Genomic DNA, 13,280 nt, shown 5'->3' with positions numbered 1-13,280 from the left:
ATATATATTTTATTGATTTTTTTACAGAGAGGAAAGGAGAGGGGAGAGAGTTAGAAACATCGATGAGAGAGAAACATCAATCAGCTGCCTCCTGTACACCCTCCACTGGGGATGTGCCCACAACCAAGGTACATGCCCTTGACAGGAATTGAACCTGGGACCCTTGAGTCTGCAGGCTGACGCTCTATCCACTGAGCCAAACCGGTTAGGGCAGGAAAGGATTTCTTAAGCAAGACACTTACTATAAAGATTGATGAATTTGACTGCATTAAAATTAAAAATTTTTTTAAAAATATATTTTATTGATTTTTTACAGAGAGGAAGGGAGAGGGATAAAGAGCCAGAAACATCGATGAGAGAGAAACATCGATCAGCTGCCTCCTGCACACCGCCCACTGGGGATGTGCCCACAACCAAGGTACATGCCCTTGACCGGAATAGAACCTGGGACCCTTGAGTCCGCAGGCCAACGCTCTATCCACTCAGCCAAACCGGTTAGGGCTAAAATTAAAAATTTTATTCATCAAAAGACAACTTAAAGAAACTGAGAAGATAATTTAAACTAGAAGATATTGAGAATACACACAACTCACAAAGGATTAGTAAGAGATTGAAGAATACATTAAAGAAAATACTTTCACATATTTATATCCTCAATACTTGTTTTTTACAATGTGCAGTCATTATTATTTTTTAAAATATATTTTATTGATTTTTTTACAGAGAGGAAGGGAGAGGGATAGAGAGCTAGAAACATCGATGAGAGATAAACATCGATCAACTGCCTCCTGCACACCTCCCACTGGGGACGTGCCCGCATCCAAACGTACATGCCCTTGACCGGAATAGAACCTGGGACCTTTCAGTCTGAAGGCTGACGCTCTATCCACTGAGCCAAACCGGTTTCAGCGACAATGTGCAGTCATTATTATGTGATTTTTATTTATTTATTTTTATTATTTTTCTAAATCTTCACACAAGAATACTTTTTCCATTGATATATTTAGAGAGAGAGAGGGAGAGGAATAGAGGGAGAGAGAGAGAGAGAGAGAGAGGGAGAGAGAGAGAGAGACATCAATTGGCTGCTCCTGCATGCCCCTTACTAGGGATTGAGCCTGACACCCTGGCATGTGCACTGACCTGGAATCCAACCAGTGATCTACCTCTTGGTGCATGGGACAACACTCAGCCAACTGCGCCACACTGGCCAGGGCTATTATGTTGATTTTTAAAGTTAAATTGAAGAAGTAAAAACATCCACTAAAGTTAGATTCAACACCTTCTCTTATACAAATTATCTATGGTTAACTGTTGATACCTAGATGATGTGGATGAGGGAATTTAGTATACTATCTCCCTTATACAAATGATCAAAAATGTCCATTAAAATGATTTAAAAAACAACAACACATAGCTAGTCGTAAGAACAAAACAGTTTGTACAGCAGCTGCTATCTATTCTAAAACAACTATCAAATAATATTTCTAGAGATGCATTAGAAAAAGTATACAAACATGCATGGAATGATATAGACCAGCTTCTGGAGAATGATATCCTTCGGAGAGAGAAAGGAAAGATATTTGAGTGATATCTGTTTTAAAGAGGAGAGAAGTGAGGCAATGTGGGAAAATGTTAACATATTGTAGGGGTGTTGTTCATGGGTGTTTGTTACATAACTTTTTGAATGTGTGAAATCTTTTATAATTTAAAGTTTTACCTAAAATTAAAAACATTGGTAAGAAATTACATCCATATTAGCTGTTTTAGGATTTTGGAAATAAATGGGATTTGTCTATACTTGCTACGTATTCTATAAGGAACAGCTTTGACTTTTATATTTTAAAACGCGAAACACTTGCTTGAATGATTTAGAAGTAGTAACTAACCAATCAGAAGATAACAGGAAGCAGAAGAAAGATGTAGATTCCAGGAGCCTGCCCTCAGCCTGACTTACCTGTCAACCTCTGGAAGGTGGCACAGAAACCTTAATCTGGGCACTGAAAGTCATTTCCAGTCAACATAGTCTCCAATGCAAACTACACAGTTGGTCAGCTCTGTGCGGGGCAGGCGTCTTGGAGGCCAGGTGATACCTTACTTGTGCAGATGACCTCTGAGACCCAGCTGGAGCCAAATAAAGACTAATTCAAGGGCCCAAAGTTAGTCCAGGTGATTGACGCAGAGCAGGAAGCGCCCTGCGGAGCCTGCAGGCCCTGGGGCCCAGTGTCAATGGGGCTGGGGGTGGGGAGGGTAATGCCCGAAGGGGCGGGCCTGCACGGAGACCCTAAAAGGGGGCACAGGCTCCGCATGTGGTTGGAGTTCTGTGAGAGCCACTCGACCTCCCTCTGGAGCTGCAGGTCCCAGCATGGTCGACCAGCCAGGTGCTGCGGTCCAGGAGGAGCCATGGATGTCCGCCCAGGCCCTGGACAAGCTGCTGAAGATGCCGCTCCCACTGCCACGGATTCGCACCCGGCCCTGGTGGTTTCCTGCGCTGGAGCTGAGAGACCCCTTGGTGTTTTACCTGGAGGCTAGTCTGGCCGACCCCGTCTTCGGTGAGCGAGCCGGGGTGTGCAGGGGGCCTCGTCCCCTCCAGCCTGGGAGAGGCCGGGCCGCCACCTCCCTACAGTCGTTCCCAAATTCGAGGGCCACCTCTGACGCCAGGATGCCGCCGCCTTCCTCTTGACCTTCGACCACGCCACCCCTCAGTCTCTCTCTTCTTGTTTAGGCCCAGACAGAGTCATGATTCCGGAAATAGAGTGGATGAACCAGGTCCTGCTGTCTGTGGAAACAGTGAGCTCCGGGAGCTTAATGGAAATCACAGTTTTCGGGCAGCCCCGCGTACAGACCCGGGTGAAAAGCGTGCTCCTGAGCCTGGCAGCGAGGCACCGGGAAAACCGCGCCCGAGGTGAGGCTCTGAGACCTGCAGGTGGAGGGAGCCCAGGTGAACCACCTGGCCGCACCTGGCTTCCTCCCCGCCTCTCTTACCTTCCCAGTACTTGGGCAAGTTCCCAACTCCAGCAGGCTGCAGGCTGCAGGCAGCCCCTGGGCCTCCCTTTGTGCGGAGTCCCAGGAGGACCTTGGGGTAGTAAGCTGAGATGTGACACATTCAGGCCCATCACTGCCCGTGTCAGCCTCAGTTTGATTATTACAACTATTTCCAGACCCAGGTTCAGAACCTCCACCCAGAGAAATGGTGTTGCCAGCACCCCTCCCCCTCCTCCCCTCCCCCCTGCCCGCAATGACGGGAGCATTTTTGTTTATCCAGATGAGAAGATGAAACAACTTGAGAAGTTCTTGAAGGCCCATGGGTCACCTCCTCCGACTCCCCAGTCTCCCCAGTCTCCTGATGCCTGATATTGGCAGGAGCATTATGAGAACCGGAAGTTCCTGCTCCTGAAGTTCAAAAGAAGCAAGTGTCCTTACATCTCAGCTTCTTTCTTCCTTTTACTGGATGGATGGTGGTTTGCTTATTCTGATGCAGATGTGAGCGCTGTTGTAATAAAATGAATTTCCTTTTTGTCCACTGGCATAACAATCTTTGCTCATTTAAAATTAAGCAAATTTACAAAAGATTGACAGTTCATGCATGTCTTTGTGTGTGTGTGAGTTTATTTGAGACAAACTGTGGACAGTTGCTGGGAAGCAGAACCTCAATGAATTGAGATAATGCTCCAGAGGAGGGAGGTTTCTCATCCATTTTTATACATTGTAATCAAAGGAGGCAACTAAGTGAGTTACATGAAATCTACTGGTTATTAGATTAGAGAGGCGGGAGAAAGCAAAGGGGAAACCTTTGGGATTGGATAAAAAGTAAACTGATAGACACATACTTAAGTGGGTGGATGAATAATTAACATAACAATTAAGGAATTTGTGCTATCTGTCCTGAAGCCCAGACGTTAGGTTGTGCCCCAAGGGGTCCAGAAAAAGGGAAGTTACAAGTTACCCAGACATTTCAAGGATCTGTTATCATAGATGCAAAAAGACAGATAGGCTCAGTTAAGGTAAAGGTTGACCTTGTCAGTGAAGATACCGGCCTAGGAGGTGACCACTCAGCATTACTGCTTTTAAAGTTTAATTTCAGACCATCCTTTGTGGTTAGGTCTCTGAGTTTGCAAGACTGCCCTGCAGGCCTCCCCTGAGCTTACCAGGTTATCGTGTGGCCCCTTTCGTCCACTCATTTCCCTTTTGCTCATAAATCAAACCAAAGGATTCATCCATGTCTTGATGTTCGGGGTAGATATAAGGCCTGATAAGTGGTTGTTTTTGGATGTTTGTTTAGTTTTTTTGGTTTGTTTATTCGTTTCTACCATTTTAAAACTACTATCTTATGATTTTTATGATGTCTGACAGGCCTTCATGCACAGGAAGTAGAGATGTAGGGTCAATATGCTTTGGAGTTTTTTTTGTTTTGTTTTGCATCATTTGTTCTCAAACTTGAACATGTGTGTAATCACCTTGAGAGCTTCCTAAAAGTTTAATGCTCCTCAAGTGATTCTGATTCAGTACATTGGGCCCATGAATTTGCATTTCTAACAAGCTCCTAGGTAATTCCAATCGGTGATTCTCCTTCAAGGCTCTTGGAAGCTGCTGTGCGTTTTCTTCTAGAGGGGTGCTTCCCTCTCTGCACATGGGCGGGTGTTCTAACAGGAAAGCTAAGGCCATCGGCCTTCATTCTGCTGGTGCTGAGATCCACCGGAGAACTGTGATCCTGGGCAGTTTGTCCCACAGGAGGTGTTCTGTCCCCGGGCTGGCTGGCTCCGCACCCCTTCCCAACTCCCGCCTGCAAAGGTGTCCTGAACCAGGGGATTTTTTTTTTCTTCTATTACCAGTGAAATAGTTATGACCAAATTGTGCAAAACAGCCTTAAGCCCTTGCTGTCTCCACTTTCAAGAAGCAGATTTCTTGGGGGGCGAGGCAGCCAAGAGCTCTGTGGCTTCAGACACAAAGTTTGAGTTGATTTAACTCATGCACTTTCTTTACCCCTTAGTAGTAAACGATTTTAGCTGTTTGCAAGGGTTTTTAAACACACACGTGTCTTTTAAAATGTGTCTTTGATTACAAGTGATAACCATCATATTCCTAGTTTGCTTCTCATTTTTGGTCCATTAGAATACGTTCTACTCCTTTACTTCTCAATTTTTTTTTGCACGAGAGAAATTGTTATATGTAGTTAAGCCAATTATTGTTTTCTGTGTGATTTCCCCTCATCCTTACTTTAAAAAAAAAGTTTTAATTGATTTTTAGAGGGAGAGGGGGAGAGAAAAACATCATTGACCAGCTGCCTCCTTCATGCCCCCTACTGGGTATCATACCTGCAACCCAGACCTAGAATCCAACTAGTGACCTCTTGGTGCATAGGCCAATGCTCAACCACTGAACCACGCTATTGGGGCCCTCATCCTAACCTTAAGCTTAGGAGCTCCTGCTTTCTCTTATTCTGTAGAATTATTTATTTTAGGGAGGGAGGGAGGGGAGAGGGGCAGGGAGAAATCCACAACCTGGTATGTGGCCTGACCGATCATCAAACCTGCCACCTTCTGGGACGATGTGCCAACCAACTGAGCCTCACCAGCCAGGGTATTCTGTAGAAATCTGATAACTATTCCTGCATGTTTTCCTATTGGGATTTCTCAAAACCATTGAACATTTTGGACTGGTATTTGGAGGAAGAGGGTTATGCTTAAAATTTATTCCAATTTCCCCAGATTAATCAAAATTAAATTATAAATGATCCTGCACTTCTTACCTCCCATTACCTCCAAATATGAGTGTATTTGGAGATAGGGCCTTAAAAGAGTTAATAAAAGTAAAATAAGGGTATATGGGTAGGCCTTTTCCCAATATAACTGGTGTCTTTATAAGAAGAATATGCCACAAGATAGGTTGAGCACAGAGGAAAGACCACGTGAAGACATAGCAAGAGGGCAGCCATCTGCAGACTAAGAAGAGAGTCTTCAGAAGAAACCAAACCTGGAAATACCTTGATCTTGGATTTCTAGTCTCCAGAACTTTGAGAACTATGAATGTTGCTTAAGCCACCCAGTCTGTTATTTTGTTGTGTTTTTTTTGTTTCTCTCTCCCTTTCCCCTTTAAAACCAATAAAAACATATCCTCAGGTGAGGACTAAAACCAAAACAAACCCCTGATTATACAGGTGCTTCAGAAGGAGTTGGGAAGATTTTAAACAAGGTTTTCCTAGGTGTCTAGAGAAAATTTCCGATGAAGGTAAATAGTACAGACGTCTATTAACTAAATTGGAGGTATGAACGGAAGTACAGAGGCAGACATAACAGCTAGCCTGTCACATGCTCCCCAGCTAAATCCTCAAGGTTTTCCAGAGACTCCACAAACAACTGAAGTTGTGCTGTCCACACTAAACTTTTCTGGCAACCAGTTCACCTAGTCCCCCCATGTGCACTCTTCACTGTTCTCAGACTGTCTCAGTTTTTAGTTTCCCTCATTTACAATTCTTTTGTTTTTGGATGATTCCTCAGGGTTAGGTCTAGGTTATATGTACTTTAGCAAAAACACTAGGTAAATCATATTGTGTCCTCAGTGCGTCCCATCAGGAGGCACATGGTTTTGTGTGTGTGTGTTTTGGTCCCACTGTTAGTCATATTTTAAAGGGCCCTGTTTTGATCAAAAGTATGGAGTTGAGAAATTCTGATGAGGGGGAGATCCAGCGCCAACCTGGCTTAAATGTCCTTTAAAGAATAAAAGGAGCTGAAACCGGTTTGGCTCAGTGGATAGAGCATTGGTCTGCAGACGGAAAGGTCCCAGGTTCGATTCGGTCAAGGGCATGTACATTGGTTGCGGTCACGTCCCCAGTGGGGGTGTGCAGGAGGCAGCTGGTCGATGTTTCTAGCTTTCTATCCCTCTCCCTTCCTCTCTGTAAAATATCAATAAAATATATTTTAAAAAAATAAAAAAATAATAAAAGGAGCACTGTAGTGTACCTTAACAATATTTTTCTAGTCCATCTATATATACCTTTTTCCTCCACCATTTTTCTATCTATTTTAATAAGTTGCTTCATCTGGGAGGAAAAATGAACAAGACTGCCAATTGAACTGTTGGTGTAGGCTTGCCCTTCTATAAAGTTAACATGGTTAAAATATTGGGGTGAAGAGTTGTAAAATCATAAAAGCCAGCATTTGAGTAAGGGCCTGAGGTCAGTTGAAGACAAGGTCAGTTGAAGACAATTAGAACAAGTCAGCCAAGAATGTTGAGATAGAAACCAGATAGCCATTTATGGCTGGGGGGAACCGATACCAAGAGCTTGTGTATAGCTAAAGAAAAATGTTTATATGTCAACAGACTTAATTGTCTTAATTGTTCCAGGAAGCAGAAAACCACAGTGGAAAGTTACCGGGTTGTAAAATGGAAAGACCCTGCCCCCTAAAGTGTATTTAACCTGTGCTCAAACCCTGCTTCGGGGCCCACAACCTCTGCTCTGTGTTCAGAGTATGTTGTGGGACTGGGCATGCCTGTACCAATAAACCCTTTGCTTTTTGCATGAGAACGTCTCTTGGTGCTTTGTGAGTGCTGCCAGCGTTCCGGGCGTTACAGGGGTAGATAATGAAAACAAAAATTTTAAAGTGACACATGTGAACAAAATAGATTGATAACACTGAGTTTGGTTTAGTATAGTGAAATAGCTTTCATACCATGTAGTGGAAAAATAAATTGGTTTGGCCATGTTGTAGAGCAGTTTGCCAGTATAAAATTTTAAAGGTACTCATTCTTTAACAGGTGTCACACCTGTGTCCCCAGCAATTCCACTTCTTGGAAATGCTCTCATAGACACAATGTGTGGCAAAAGTAGGCCTGAGTGGAAAATAATAATACAAGAATAAACGGTTTTGGGTGCTCACAACTGTAAACCTACTTTTGCCACACCCCAACATGGACACAAAGAAGAAATTCAACACAACAGTTTATAACTGAGAAATTTGGGGAACTAATCAACCAGCAGTAAGGGAAAGGTTCAAATCCACAATACTGAGGAAAATCAAGTTACTAGAAGAAAAAGGCTATGTGCAATTATGTAAAAGTACAAATTAAACAGTTAAAAGTGATTTCTTGTAAAGGCAGATAGGGAGGAGTATAAGATAGGGACCCCTAACTGGTTTGGCTTAGTGGAAAGAGCTTCGGCCTGAGGACTGAAGGGTCCCAGGTTCGATTGGGGGGGGGGGGGGAAGGAGGGCATGTACCTTGGTTTTGGGGTCGATGTTTCTCTCTCATTGACTTTTCTAACTCTCTATCCCTCTTCCCTTCCTCACTGTAAAAAAATAAAATATAAAGATAGGAACTTTGATCAGTAATCTTATAAAGGAGAGAATCTGCAGTTCTCGTCAGGTGGGTACTACTTAAAGGGGGGGAGGGTTGGAAATCAACATTGAGTCTTGTTATACTCTGTAGCCTCAATTGAAACTTTGAGACTACGTTGAATTTGAGTTTTGAATAGAAGTACCTAGGATTGAGCCTTCGCCACCGCGTCTGATCGCTCGCCTCGCGCTCGCTGCCAGCTGCCTGCCCGCCTCGCCCAGCTGGTTCTCGCCCCATCCCCACCCGAAGACATGTCCGAGGTCAAGAGCGGCGGTCCCGAGTACGCCTCCTTTTTCACGGTCATGGGCGCCTCGGCCGCCATGATCTTCAGCGCCTTGGGTGCTGCCTATGGTACCGCCAAGAGTGGCACCGGCATCGCGGCCATGTCTGTCATGCGACCAGAGCTGGTCATGAAGTCCATCATCCCAGCGGTCATGGCTGGCATCATTGCCATCTATGGCCTGGTGGTGGCAGTCCTTATTGCCAGCTCCCTGAATGAAGGCATCAGTCTCTACAGGTGAGTGCTGGGTTCCTCCCACCACACCAGCCCAGCCCTGGTTCAGGCCACTGCACAGGGCTGGAGGGCTGGGGAGTGGGCTAGTGGCCTGTGCCTACCATCTTCCCCAACAGGCAGCTAATGTCTATCCTGTGTCCTCTCTCCCCCAGGAGTTTCCTCCAACTGGGCGCTGGCCTGAGTGTGGGCCTCAGTGGGCTGGCAGCTGGCTTTGCCATTGGCATTGTGGGTGACGCCGGTGTGCGGGGCACTGCCCAGCAGCCCCGACTATTCGTGGGCATGATCTTGATCCTCATTTTCGCTGAGGTGCTGGGTCTCTATGGTCTCATCGTCACCCTCATCCTCTCCACAAAGTAGCTCCTCTCTAAGCCCACCAGCCACAGGATATGATGTAAAGACCAGCCCCTCCTCATTCCAGAATGAACAGCCTGACACACATGCAAGGGGCAGCTGCCCCCCTCGACCCCCAAGTAGTTGGTCTTGTAAATGCGCAGTGTCCTAGTGCCCATCGTCTGTTGCCCTCACCAGCCCTGTGCCGTGGACATCTGGGCCCACTCATCATCACCCATCCAGGTCCCCCGACCAGTGAGGATGGTGGCTTCTAGCCACCCCCACCCATTTACCTGCCCTACAGTGCTCTGTGTATAGGGATGAATTCGAGTTGTCGTTTTCCCTGGATGTTTATAAAGATTTGACCTGTTCGCACGTCTGTGGAGCAGCCCTGCAGTCTCCCAACTATAATAATCTTTAGAGTGTCGCTTTGTGGGGTTACCCTGTGCCCTGAGATTTTTTTGTATGGAACCACTGTCCTCTAGCCCTAGCTGCGGGGCCATGAGCTGGGCCTCCCAGGCCCAGAGCCGTGTCCAATAAAATTCTCAGATGTGAAAAAAAAAAAAAGTACCTAGGATTTTCTTGCCTTTTCTATAAATAGTTAATAACCTATTGTAAATACATTTTATCTTTGTTCTTGTTATAAAATAAACTATTTAAAATTGGAGTGATGTTAATGTAAAAACATTCAAACCTGTAAAGAATTTTTTAAAATATATTTTAATTGATTTTTTACAGAGAGGAAGGGAGAGGAATAGACAGTTAGAAACATCGATCAGCTGCCTCATGCACAACCCCCACTGGGGATGTGCCCACAACCAAGGCACAAGCCCTTGACTGGAATCGAAACCGGGACCCTTCAGTCCTCAGGCCGACGCTCTATCCAGAGCCAAACCAGTCAGAGCCAAACCTGTAAAGAATTTTTGTGTTTGAGCCAAACTGTCCACAAATGCAGGGAAGCAGTATCTTAATGATTGGGATAATGCTCCAGAGAATGGCGGTTTTTTATCTAATTTTTATACATTGCAATCAAGGAAGGGACGTAGGTGGGTTATGTGAAATCCAATGGTGATAGATTAGAGGTGGGAGAAAGCAAGGAGGGGGGGAAACCTCTGGGATTGGATAAAAAGTAAAATGATAAGACACTCACTTAGGTGGGTGCAGGAATAATTAACATGATAATGAAAGAATTTATTGTATCTGCCCTGGGGCCCAGGCCCATTCGGTTGTGCCTCAAGGGGTCTGGAAAAAGGGAAGTTACAAGTTACTCAGACATTTAAATTTTTTTGTGTGTGTGTGGCTTGAGATGTTTTTAGAGAGGAAGGGCAAAGGAGAAAAACATCTGTGAGAGAATTATCAATTGGCTGCCTCCTGCATGCCCCCTACTTGAGCCTTAGAGCCTCAAACCCAGCTGTGCCCTGACCGAATCCGATGGAACTGACCTCGGTGCATGGGAGGATGATCAGTCCACTGAGCACATCAGCGGGCCCCTTGAATTTTTAAAAATGAAAGTTTTCCTAACACTGAGATTGGTGCTTGCTCTTGTTTTTTAATCCCAGCACCCAGCTGTTAACAGTTTGCTTCCTTCTAGCAGGCACCTGGTGTTGGAGCTGCCTGGAGCCAGAAGCCAAATCTGACAAGAGTTGCTAATTACTGCTACAATGGCATTCATAATGTATCAAACTAACACGTCAAACACCTGAAATATACACTGTGTTTCAAATATACTTCAGTTTTAAACAGTGACAAAGGGTGCTCCACCCAGGTTTGGAGCCGTTTCCCAGGGAGGCAGACACCTTGGGCCAGAGGGGCCGCTCAGTGGGCAAAGCCAGGTGTGTGCGGTTAGGGGGCATGAGGGAAGCACCAGCCTGCGACCTCTGGCCGCTAGAAACCCAACAGGTCTCACCTGCTTGTAGATAGAAAGCAGCCTAGAGCAGATATTGCCTCGCCTGCTACCTGCCAATTAACAGACGGTAGGTAATTCAATTCTTTATTAAGGAAATTGATTCTTTTGTTACAACTTTTTGGATTTGTGTTTGCAAACATTTAACATGGGGGGTGAAGAGGGGAAACCAAGAACAACCCACACCACCCTTTGCTTCCCCCAGCTTCTGCGGCAGAAGCAGGACTTAGCATAGGGCTCCCGATGGGGGTTTTCACTTGAACCTTGCCTGGCTCGCGCTGGGGGACCCCGAAATGCCTTCATCACCTGGAAACCGGGCTCTGGGTAGTGTTGGGAGAGCTCCGGGTCGCCGCCTCCTAGACTGTGTTGGGGAACAGCTGGGTCGCCACCTCGCGGACAGCGTCGGGGGACCGCTGGGTCGCCTTCTCTTGGACAGCATCGGGGGACCGCTGGGTCGCCGCCTCCTGGACAGCATCGGGGGACCGCTGGGTCGCCGCCTCCTGGACAGCGTCGGGGGACCGCTGGGTCGCCGCCTCCTGGACAGCGTCGGGGGACCGCTGGGTCGCCGCCTCCTGGACAGCGTCGGGGGACCGCTGGGTCGCCGCCTCCTGGACAGCGTCGGGGGACCGCTGGGTCGCCTTCTCCTGGACAGCGTCGGGGGACCGCTGGGTCGCCTTCTCCTGGACAGCGTCGGGGGACCGCTGGGTCGCCGCCTCCTGGACCGCGTCGGGGGACCGCTGGGTCGCCGCCTCCTGGACCGCGTCGGGGGACCGCTGGGTCGCCGCCTCCTGGACCGCGTCGGGGGACCGCTGGGTCGCCTTCTCCTGGACAGCGTCGGGGGACCGCTGGGTCGCCGCCTCCTGGACAGCGTCGGGGGACCGCTGGGTCGCCGCCTCCTGGACAGCGTCGGGGGACGGCTGGGTCGCCGCCTCCTGGACAGCGTCGGGGGACCGCTGGGTCTTGGCCACCCGGACTTTGTCGGGGGAGGCCTGGATCGCAGCTAGCCGGACTGCAGCGGAGAAGTTCCGCGGCTCGGCCCGGTGGGCAGCGTTCTTCCACGAGCCTGGAAGAAGAGCGGGTGAGGAGGCCGCACCTGTGTCCCCACTCTCCCCCCACAGGAGCCATCCGCAAGGGCTGCGGGGGTGGGGGCCGGAATCTGAGAGCACGGGGTCCACCTGGCCTTCCAGATGCCTCGCAGAAAGGAAGCCCATTCCCGGCGGACTAAGAGGAGGAGACCCCCAGGAAGCATCGGGGTCCCTCCCAAGCAAGCGAAGGTCTGCCCAGGGTTCCCCTCGCTATTCCCGGCCCCCTACCTTGTGCCCGGAGTTGGCGGTGATAGTGAGCCAAGTTCATGATCATCTTGGACACATCCTTTTGGTAAGAAGGCCGACCAAATATCAAGATCTCAGCCTCGCCTTCAGGGTCCCACTGATTAACGCGAAGCAGGGTCTGCGACACACACTCGACGTGCGGAATGTGCTCTCCGCCGTGGCCTGCGCAGGAGGGAAAAAGGCCGTGAGGGGAGCGCAGGAAGGGGAGGTGCCGCGAGGGGGAGAATTGCCGTGGCCACAGCGGAGGCTGGCCCCGAGGTGCGGTTAGCCTGGGTGACAGGGGGCTGGGGAAAGGAGGCCACTCACCGAAGATCGCTTCCACCAGCCACGCCTCGAGGCGAACTGCGTTCGGGCTCTTGAGGTACTCCGTGTGGAACCAGTAGGGCTGCTTCGCGGTGTCACCCAGCACCTGGAACGGCGCCCCGCCCCGCTGCTCCAGTGGCACGAGCGTGGGAAAGCCCTTGGCATTGGCCATGCTGCGGCGGGACACGCAGAGAGGCTGGTGCAGATGCAAGCGAGCCTGGGTCCGGCAGCGGCTCCGGGGCGCGGGCCTTATTATAAGGGCTGGGGCAAGCTCCTCCCCGCCCGCGCCCTTCTCATTGGGTTCCAGGCCTAGCCTTCCGCAGCCGGCTTCAATCCGGGAGGGCACAGGTGCGCTCTCTTGGGGGTGGGTTCCCACTGGCCCCGCCCTCCCCTCCTTCCACCCCCTCCTCCCCCCGCCCTCTGGGAGGGAGAGGCGGAGCTCTAGAGTCGTAGGGAAGATCCCACAGCTGGACAATATCCATAGAGAAGCAGACTGATATTTTCAGGGACCCGGGTGCTTTTTTAGACAGTCCCTAATGGGACCATTTTAGCATTCCTGAGGAGTTGGAAT

At 48.6% G+C, this 13,280-nt stretch overlaps 3 protein-coding genes across 3 annotated transcripts; 2 read left to right on the top strand and 1 right to left on the bottom strand.

Moving 5' to 3' along the window:
- The first annotated feature begins 2,362 nt into the window (after nucleotides 1-2,362).
- OOEP (oocyte expressed protein) lies at nucleotides 2,363-3,351 on the top strand. The gene is made up of 3 exons (XM_008139449.3): nucleotides 2,363-2,549; nucleotides 2,723-2,902; nucleotides 3,263-3,351. The coding sequence occupies exons 1-3, from the start codon at nucleotides 2,363-2,365 to the stop codon at nucleotides 3,349-3,351; spliced, it is 456 nt and encodes a 151-aa protein (XP_008137671.2).
- A 5,228-nt stretch (nucleotides 3,352-8,579) lies between these two features.
- LOC103285747 (V-type proton ATPase 16 kDa proteolipid subunit c-like) lies at nucleotides 8,580-9,277 on the top strand. Its single transcript, XM_054722239.1, has 2 exons — nucleotides 8,580-8,845; nucleotides 8,995-9,277. The coding sequence occupies exons 1-2, from the start codon at nucleotides 8,580-8,582 to the stop codon at nucleotides 9,197-9,199; spliced, it is 471 nt and encodes a 156-aa protein (XP_054578214.1). The 3' UTR covers nucleotides 9,200-9,277.
- Nucleotides 9,278-11,207: 1,930 nt separating this feature from the next.
- Nucleotides 11,208-12,881, bottom strand: KHDC3L (KH domain containing 3 like, subcortical maternal complex member). Its single transcript, XM_054722356.1, has 3 exons — nucleotides 12,713-12,881; nucleotides 12,372-12,568; nucleotides 11,208-11,740 (listed from the first exon to the last, which is right to left on the bottom strand). The coding sequence occupies exons 1-3, from the start codon at nucleotides 12,879-12,881 to the stop codon at nucleotides 11,432-11,434; spliced, it is 675 nt and encodes a 224-aa protein (XP_054578331.1). The 3' UTR covers nucleotides 11,208-11,431.
- Nucleotides 12,882-13,280: the final 399 nt, after the last annotated feature.

Source organism: Eptesicus fuscus, chromosome 10 (genome assembly GCF_027574615.1).
Source record: "Eptesicus fuscus isolate TK198812 chromosome 10, DD_ASM_mEF_20220401, whole genome shotgun sequence".
Taxonomy (NCBI): Eukaryota; Metazoa; Chordata; class Mammalia; order Chiroptera; family Vespertilionidae; genus Eptesicus; species Eptesicus fuscus.
Note: the sequence above shows the minus strand (reverse complement) of the source record. Positions and strands in the feature narration are given on the sequence as shown.

Coding starts and splice junctions, on each gene's coding strand:
- OOEP (XM_008139449.3), top strand. CDS start 2,363: ATGGTCGACCAGCCAGGTGCTGCGGTCCAGGAGGAGCCATGGATGTCC. Junction 2,550..2,722: donor TCTGGCCGACCCCGTCTTCG/GTGAGCGAGCCG, acceptor CTTCTTGTTTAG/GCCCAGACAGAGTCATGATT. Junction 2,903..3,262: donor CCGGGAAAACCGCGCCCGAG/GTGAGGCTCTGA, acceptor TTGTTTATCCAG/ATGAGAAGATGAAACAACTT.
- LOC103285747 (XM_054722239.1), top strand. CDS start 8,580: ATGTCCGAGGTCAAGAGCGGCGGTCCCGAGTACGCCTCCTTTTTCACG. Junction 8,846..8,994: donor GAAGGCATCAGTCTCTACAG/GTGAGTGCTGGG, acceptor TCTCTCCCCCAG/GAGTTTCCTCCAACTGGGCG.
- KHDC3L (XM_054722356.1), bottom strand. CDS start 12,881: ATGGCCAATGCCAAGGGCTTTCCCACGCTCGTGCCACTGGAGCAGCGG. Junction 12,569..12,712: donor GCTGGTGGAAGCGATCTTCG/GTGAGTGGCCTC, acceptor CCTCCTGCGCAG/GCCACGGCGGAGAGCACATT. Junction 11,741..12,371: donor AAGGTAGGGGGCCGGGAATA/GCGAGGGGAACC, acceptor AAGGCGACCCAG/CGGTCCCCCGACGCTGTCCA.